This window comes from Paroedura picta, chromosome 1, assembly GCF_049243985.1.
Source record: "Paroedura picta isolate Pp20150507F chromosome 1, Ppicta_v3.0, whole genome shotgun sequence".
Taxonomy (NCBI): Eukaryota; Metazoa; Chordata; class Lepidosauria; order Squamata; family Gekkonidae; genus Paroedura; species Paroedura picta.
This window is the reverse complement of record NC_135369.1, coordinates 120,706,885-120,715,848: the sequence shown is the minus strand read 5'-3', so window position 1 is coordinate 120,715,848 and position 8,964 is coordinate 120,706,885. Positions and strand designations below refer to the sequence as shown.

General features: G+C 39.4%; 1 protein-coding gene across 6 annotated transcripts in view; it reads right to left on the bottom strand.

Moving 5' to 3' along the window:
• Positions 1-341: 341 nt before the first annotated feature.
• The window catches only part of HS3ST5 (heparan sulfate-glucosamine 3-sulfotransferase 5), a 247,231-nt gene continuing 238,608 nt past the window's right edge, over positions 342-8,964 (bottom strand). For all 6 annotated transcript variants that reach the window (XM_077301627.1, XM_077301648.1, XM_077301619.1 and 3 more), the window contains one exon: positions 342-2,219. In XM_077301627.1, coding sequence (XP_077157742.1) covers positions 1,289-2,219 — 931 coding nt within the window. In that variant the 3' untranslated portion in view covers positions 342-1,288. The remainder of the gene's footprint in view (positions 2,220-8,964) is intronic.

The following is an 8,964-nucleotide window of genomic DNA, read 5'->3' as shown; positions in this document are numbered from 1 at the left end:
TAACAATTTCAGTAAAGCTTATATCTAGAACACTGAAATCAGTTAACTAGATGAGATCGCTGTATTCCTTCCTTAAGTATCTGACAGTGGTGTTCAGCATTTTCAAGACTATCTCTCTCCTTTCCAGGGTGGCATAACTATATGCGCATAGTGGTATGCTCATGTACCATACAATATATCCTATCTAAAGTTCTTATTACAATCATCATACACCTAAGACTTCTGTCTGATTTTATGGGTATTATTTGGAGGCCTGAAGGAAAACAATTTCCAGGAAAGCTCCATTTCCACCCTGCTGAAAGACACAGTAGCATTCAGCAAAGAATGAAGAACAAGCCAGCAACACATATAGCAATTTTAATCCATTCCATTTTTAAATACCACAATAAATTTAATTTTCACAATAAATTAAATAGCCATATTCAGTTTACAAAATAGAATTACTTAGTGTGAAACCAGTATTTACAAACAATATACATTATATACAGCAGGTTTCTCTTTATCAACGTACAAGCATAGAAGGAAAAAAAGACTTTCTTTTTGACATATGATTGACATGCTACAAGTGCCAAGATGATCCATACAATAAAAACAATAGTGCAAAATCACCACAGGAAATTTGAAACAATGTTGATTGCATGAGAGAATTTCTTTTCAAAAAATAAGAAAAGAATTCCAATAGAACAACTCAGTATCGCACTTAGGATAAATCTACACTGCTAACTTATCTTGGCTTTATAGTATTTCAGTTGTCACCATGTTCCCAAAGAATCCTAGGATGAAGATGGCACTCAGAATTCTGTGTCCAGTTCTAAACATTCCCAAGAAAGAAGGAACAATCTGTATAAGTCTGAAGTGCAGATTTATGCTTTTAAAGGGTCAGTATTCTTCTAGCAATGTGTCTCCATAATAGCCTAATGCAATTTTTGCAATGAATTCTAAACTGATATTCTTCCTTATCTCAAAATATATATGATAACAACATTTTTACTGAGCAGAGTACTGACCCTTCGAACTGAATTGCTGAGTTAGTCACTTTAAATGACACCTCCTCCTTAAGTTGTATAGCATAAAATGATGCAATTATGCATTGAGTAAATTTTATGTTATTCACTGCTCTTGCAGAAAAATTGATCCCATCCTATATTTGGTCACACATTGCGTATGTACAAGAATGCATGAAAAAGGGGTTACTTGGAAAGCTGTGTATATGAAAAGTGCATATTTTTTACTCTAGTAGAGACAGGGTTGCATATCTCTGGGTGCAACACACAGTGTTGTATGAAGTTTAGGGCCAGTTAAATGTTCTCCCTGTGATCTGGTAAAATTTCTGATTAAAAGGGTGAAAGAACTTGCGCAATTTGGTAATGACAGAGGAATCCACCTCTGGATGGATACGTCCCTTGCTTCCTGCCAGGCACTTGTTAAAGACAATGTTAAATCGCAAGCAGTAAAACCCTCTGGTGGCATTGAAATATAAATTATATTGACTTATCCTTGGAGGAAGATTTAAGAACTTCTCTACCAGCTGGAGTTCTGGCAGTGGTTCTGTAATGAGACGATCACCATCAACAATATGAAATTGCTCAATGGGAAAATATTTCAACCACCTCTCCAGATGTTTTGTGTAGATGCTGGTTCTCACTGCCTTGTATTTAGTGTTGACTTCACAGGTATTTGAATCAATTGCCAGCTTCTCAAATTTGTAGTATGTTTTATTCTTCCGTTCCTTCCCCTCCAACACCTGAGTGTAATCAGAAATAGCTCTTGTTGTGGGTTCCCTGACAATGATCAGTAATTTGATGGATGAGTTCATTTTATATATCCTTTCAGGTACCTCCTCCGTGATAAAGTAGGCAGGACTTTTCTCAATTGTTATTTGATGAGGGTAAGAAAATGGCATTTTTTTCCTGTACCATTCGATGCCCTTGGCATAGTTCTCATCGTTATCAAAGAAGTGGATTTCTTGAGAAGCTTTGACCACTGCTGGGTGGAGATTCAGCATTTCCAATAGAGCTCGTGTGCCTCCTTTCCTCACCCCAATGATTATGGCCTTTGGGATCTGCTGGACCAGACTGTGAAGTCGAATTTGCTCCTTGCTGGCATTGCCCTTCCGAAACTCATGTAGCAAACCACGTTTAAATTGTAGAGCTCGGAGTGGAATTTCATCTTGGCCATGGAGTCCAAACCGACCATCAATGGGGCAAATGGGCTGCAGTCTGTAAAGAGGAAAATATACATTGAAAAAAGGAGGCAGAACAGTAATTTATGTCATTACAGGTGCAAATATGATGATTCACACAACCCTGTTAGCATGGTAGGAAATGGGTTTCCTGTGATAGGAGGCAAATCAGCAGCAAAATGTCTGTCTGCCTGTACATATGTGAGTAAAGAAAACAGGATGCTTCCACACCATCATCAACTCCATAAAACTTTGTTTGAATCTACACTCACGCCCCCAGTAAAACAGACAACTACTTTGACATGATTCAACACTCACTATGTGCCTATTAAGCTAACTTCTTCCCACCTAAAAGGATTGTGCCAACAGGAATCAAGATACATTTTATCCAGCAGCCCCTGTCTGCTGCTTACATACATTGAATATGGTGAATGGCAATATTATGTGGAGGCTGAACAGATCTTATAACATTTTGCCAGTGTTAAAAAAGTTAAGAGACACATCAGTGAAAGATAGTGAGCAGTATATGTTTACTAACATTTAAGGGTATGCCTGACAATCACTGAAAATACTATGGACAGAAAGAAGAACAAATCAATATGTGCTGGACCAAATTAAACTCAACTGCTCTCTTAAAGTGATGATCTGGAAACAAAAACTCTCATACTTTGGTTACACAATGTGTGCAAATGATGGGTTAGAAAAAAATGATTATGCTTGGTAAGATTAAAGGAAGCAGGAGAGGTAGATAAAGAACAAGATGGATAGAATCAAAGACATAAGTGGATTGACCTTACAAAACCATAAAGAAATTACTGCAGACAGAGTTGGATAGTGAGCCTTTGTTCATAAAGCCACCTTGAGTCAGAAACAACTTGATGGAACCTAACAACAAACAACAAAGTATGTCTGAAAAATGGAAACATTTATATCTAATTTCAGGCATTCACAACATTCACTTGGGATTTCAGCACTCATACCAGAAAAAAAAATTATTGGAGGAGAAAATGAGTACATGGGTTATCAACTATCATTATTTATTTACTCTGCTCTCCTTCTAAATGATTTTATGCCCTCCTCAATTTGTGAATACATAGCAACCCTATGCTGGATTTTGGAAAAGTCATAGTCTTTCTTTCTTTCTTTCTTTCTTTCTTTCTTTCTTTCTTTCTTTCTTTCTTTCTTTCTTTCTTTCTTTCTTTCTTTCTTTCTTTCTTTCTTTCTTTCTTTCTTTCTTTCTTTCTTTCTTTCCTTTCCTTTCCTTTCCTTTCCTTTCCTCCTTCCTTCTTTATACTAACCACCACCCCCTGACCCTGCCAGCTCATGCCAGTTTACAATAAAATTTAATATTTATTGACTACAAGAAGGCTTTTAATTGGTTGGATCACTACAAATTGTCGGAAGCCCTGCAAAATTTGGGGGTGCCAGTACATTTGATCAAACTGATGCAGTCGCTGTACGCAAACCAAGAAGCCATTGTATGTATACTACTTGGTGACATTGACTGGTTCAAAATACAGAAAGGAGTGTACCAAGGTTGTATTGTTTCCTCCTTCCTGTTTAACTTGTATGCTGAGATCATTATGAGAGAGACTGAACTCAACTAATCAAATACTGGAATTAAGATTGGAGGAAGGAATATAAATAATCTTCAGCATGCTGATGACACTACCCTCCCGTTAGAAAAAAGGAAGGCCTAGAATAACTGATTACAAAGGTTGATGAAGTAAGTAAGAAATTTGGCCTTTTCTTAAACACTAAAAAGACAAAAATAATGACCAACGCAAAAACAGACATGTCATAATAACAATTCATGGTGAAGACATAGACTGTGTTCAAGAATTCCTTTTTCTTGGATCACAAATTGATCTGAGTGGTGATTGCAGTATGGAATCATAGAATCATAGAGTTGGAAGGGGCCATACAAGCCATCTAGTCCAACCCTCCTGCTCAACGCACAATCAGCCCTAACCATACTAAAGCATCCAAGAAAAGTGTGTATCCAGCCTTTGCTTGAAGACTGCCAGTGAGGGGGAGCTCACCACCTCCTTAGGCAGCCTATTCCACTGCTGAACTACTCTGACTGTGAAAATTTTTTTCCTGATATCTAGCCTATATCGTTGTACTTGAAGTTTAAACCCATTACTGCGTGTCCTCTCCTCTGCAGCCAACAGAAACAGCATCCTGCCCTCCTCCAAGTGACAACCTTTCAAATACTTAAAGAGGGATATTATGTCCCCTCTCAACCTCCTTTTCTCCAGGCTGAACATTCCCAAGTCCCTCAACCTATCTTCATAGGGTTTGGTCCCTTGGCCCCAGATCATCTTCGTCGCTCTCCTCTGTACCCTTTCAATTTTATCTACATCCTTCTTGAAGTGAGGCCTCCAGAACTGCACACAGTACTCCAGGTGTGGTCTGACCAGTGCCGTATACAATGGGACTATGACATCTTGTGATTTTGATGTGATGCCTCTGTTGATACAGCCCAAAATGGCATTCGCCTTTTTTGCCACTGCATCACACTGCCTACTCATGTTTAGTTTACAATCCACAAGTATCCCAAGGTCTCGTTCACACGCAGTGTTACCTAGAAGCGTATCCCCCATCCAGTAGGCATGCTTTTCATTTTTCTGACCCAGATGCAGAACTTTACACTTATCTTTATTAAATTGCATCATGTTCTCATTTGCCCATTTTTCCATTGTGTTCAGATCTCGTTGAACTCTGTCTCTATCTTCCGGAGTATTTGCCAGTCCTCTCAATTTGGCGTCATCTGCAAACTTGATGAGTAGTCCCTCCACCGCCTCATCTAGATCATTAATAAATACGTTAAAAAGTACCCGGCCGAGCACCGAGCCCTGAGGTACCCCGCTACTCACCTCTCTCCAGTCTGATGAAACACCATTGACAACAACTCTTTGAGTGCGGTTCTCTAACCAATGCCCTATCCACCTGACTTTCTGAAAATCCAGATTGCAGTCCTTCAACTTATCCATCAGAACATCATGGGGAACCTTGTCAAAAGCTTTATTAAATCCAAGTAAATGACATCAACCGAATTTCCACGATCCAGCAAACCTGTTACTTGGTCAAAAAAGGAAACCAGGTTGGTCTGACAAGACCTGTTGGAGACAAATCCATGCTGACTTCCTTGGATCACCAAATTGTCCTCCAGATGTTTGCAGATCGCTCCCTTTAATATCTGCTCCATTATCTTCCCCACAACAGAGGTCAGACTCACTGGTCTGTAGTTTCCTGGGTCATCCTTCCTCCCTTTTTTGAAGATTGGAATAACGTTTGCTCTCTTCCAGTTCTCCGGGACATATCCAGTCCTTAAAGAGGTCCTGAAGATGATGGACAAGGGCTGTGCAAGTTCTCTGGAAAGTTCTTTGAGCACTCTTGGGTGCATTTCATCTGGCTCAGGGGATTTGAACTCACCCAGTGCAGCTAAATGCCTCTCGACAACCTCTCTCTCCATGTTAACATGCCACCCAGACACTATCCTTTGGCTACTGCCATCTCTAGATGTGCGTAAACCCTTTGACCTGTGGGAAACAAACAGATGTAAAATAGGCACTAAGCCTTTCTGCTTTCTCTGCATCTTCCGTTAGTTTGTCCATCCGCACCCAACAGTGGGCCTATTGCCTCCTTTACTTTACGTTTGCTCCTCTCATAACTGAAAAATCTTTTCTTGTTACAATGGGCTTCCCTGGCCAATCTTAGCTTACTCTCAGCTTTGGCCTTTCTGATGATTGATCTACAGTGCCTAGTAACCTGTAGGTACTCTTCTTTAGAGCTCTGTCCTTCCCTCCATTTCCTGAACATTTTCCTTTTCTTTCTTAGTTCCTCTTGAAGTTCTCGGTTCATCCAAATAGGCTTCTTAGAGCTCCTGCAGTGTTTTCGTCTTTCTGGGATAGTCATTGATTGAGCATGCAATAGCTCTTGTTTGAGTAGTGCCCACCCTTCACATGCTCCCTTCCCTTCCAGCATTCTCATCCATGGTATGGATTCATCATGTCTCTGAGTTTATTAAAGTTTGCCCTACGAAAATCCAACATTTGTGTCTGGCTACAAGCTTCCTTGGCTCCCCATCTCAAAAGGAATTCTATGAGGACATGGTCACCTCCCCCTAGGGTCCCCACCTCCTTCACCTCATCCACCAACTCTTGCCTGTTGGTCAGTATTAAGTCCAGTATGGCTGAACCTCTTGTGGGTTCATCTACCATTTGATAAATGAAATTGTCAGCCAGGCAGGTCAGAAAGTTGCATGACTGAGGACGCTTTGCAGAGTTTGTTTCCCAGCACACATCTGGGAAATTGGAGTCACCCATGATGACAAGGTCCTGCCGCTTGGATATTTTCTCAAGCTGCTCACAAAGTGCAGCATCCACATCCTCTCGTTGGTCAGGCGGTCGTTAGCAGACACCAGCCACCACACCCTTTGTTTTCACCTTGCTTATTTTCACCCAGATGCTTTCCACTGTAGATATGCTCTCCTTCACTAGAATTTCCTGACAGGTAAGCCCTTTCCTCACATACAGTGCCACTCTTCCACCTCTTCGATCTATTCTGTTTTTTTCTGAACAGTTCATATCCATCCACCATTACATTCCAGTCATGAGAATCATGCCACCAATTTTCTGTGATGCCTACTAGAGCATACCTTTCCATCAGCATGAGAAGTTCTAGCTCTTCCTTCTTATTGCCCATGCTTCGGGCGTTAGTATAAAGACATCTGAATCCTTTTACTTTTGGTTCCCTATGAGCTGGCCTTGCCGGTTGGGCTGCACCCGATCATTCTCCTTCCTTACACTCCCTATGTTGATCGTCTCCTTCCCCTTGTGGCTTCAGTTTAAAGCTCTCCTGATGAATCTCCCCAGGTTCCTGCCAAATCTTCAGAAATAAAGTGTCAAATTGCTCTGGGTCACTCAGCAAAGGTGAGCTTGAACTGGACATGGAAAAGCAAGGACATAAGCCTAACTACCAAATGTAGATCTATTTCCAATAGCCATTTATGACTTTAAAAGTTGGATGATGAAAAAATCGGAGAAGAAACAGATACATTTAACATACTACAAATCTCCAATAAATATACTAGAAGCACCAGACATTTGTGTATATTGTCTTTAATTCCCCAGAGATTTCACAGTGCTTAATTAATGGAAGATAGAAATATAATTTATAATTTAAACCCTGATGCTGGAGAAGGGTTCTACAGGTTTCATGGACACCAAAAGTTGCAAACAAGGAAATTCTACAGTGCATAAAGTCTAATATATCATTGGTAGGCAAAATCACAAAACTCTGGCTCACTTGCTGTGTCCATATTATGCGATTCAACTCAATGGAGAAAGCAATTATGCTAGGATTGGTCAGAGGAATAAGGAAACCAGGCTGACAAAACCCTCAGTGGTTAGACATGATCAAAATGGACATTGCACGGCTGAGGGAGGCAGTGAAGGATGGGGGATCATAGTGGCAGCTCTGCCATGGGATCACCAAGAGGCAGACATGACTGAATGGCTGACAACAACAGCGACACTTGGTAGACTTTTTAAAAAGCTATCTTCAGCCTTGCTAACTGCTATTTCTGTTCTAGTCAACTGCATAGAGTATTCACATTTGGAAGATTTTTGACAGGATTCACACCTTTTAACCTCAACTCCCTGGTGTTGGTTATGATGGCATGCCAAATGACTGATAGGACATGAATCCTTTTTGAGCCATTGTGGCTATGGCCCTGTACTTCAAGCATTCATTTTAATATAAAATGATTTAGTATAAAATATTGACATGAAGTATGTTTACAAACAAGCCAGTCAAGAGTCCCTGGTGCTTATCTTCCACATGCCTATTAATGTGTATGAATTGGCACCTTCACTTCAGTATGGAATTTACTGCTACAAATATGTTTGATATAGAAATGGATTCTGCTGTTTCTACTTATTCTTATAGATCTGTTTCATAATCTAGTGCCATATAATATCAATAATGATTACAATGCCTGCTTAACAACTTAAACTTTCTGGCACATTCTGTAAATCCAATCTCTTTCTGATAATTTTCTCATATCCACTTCTGTAATCTTATTTAGCAATTTATTTTCATTTGCTGCTGTTCATATTTATCTTTTTTTCCATTTAAGAAGCAGTTGAATTAAAAGGAAGCCATGTGTTAAATAATCATTAAAAGTGATGGAAATAATTTAGAAAAGGCTGCACAAGCTTATATCCCAAGACAGACAAATATAAATCTGCTGCCATTTGTAATCAAAGAATCTGAAATCAAGTACACAATGAAATCACTGATATGGCTATACCCAAAGTGTGATACGTGCAAAAGATTCATATTATGTGCATTGTGCCTGTGCATTCAACAGAAAGCCACAGTCAATATCGTATACTACAGAAGGTTACATTTCATGTATATATGAAATAACTGTATAATGCATTACATTTAATGTATACATTTTTTAAAAAAGGTATAGAAGAAAACATAGATGTTATCCTCTCTTTTAGTAAAGGAATGTACCTTTCGACACATTGTTCTTGCCTATTTGCACAAGCAGTAAGGAGCTGCAACCAATCCTACTCTAAAATGAGCATTTGCATAATATGGTTGAAAATATAGTTGTTACATATAAATGTTGCATTTTAAACAGTACATATAAAACTTTTAGTGGACACAACTTAAAAGTAGGGTTATTTAGATGTAAAGAACCTGCTATGTGAGCAGCAAGTACTTCTTGTGCATGAGATAGGCAGTGCTATATCCTAAACCCC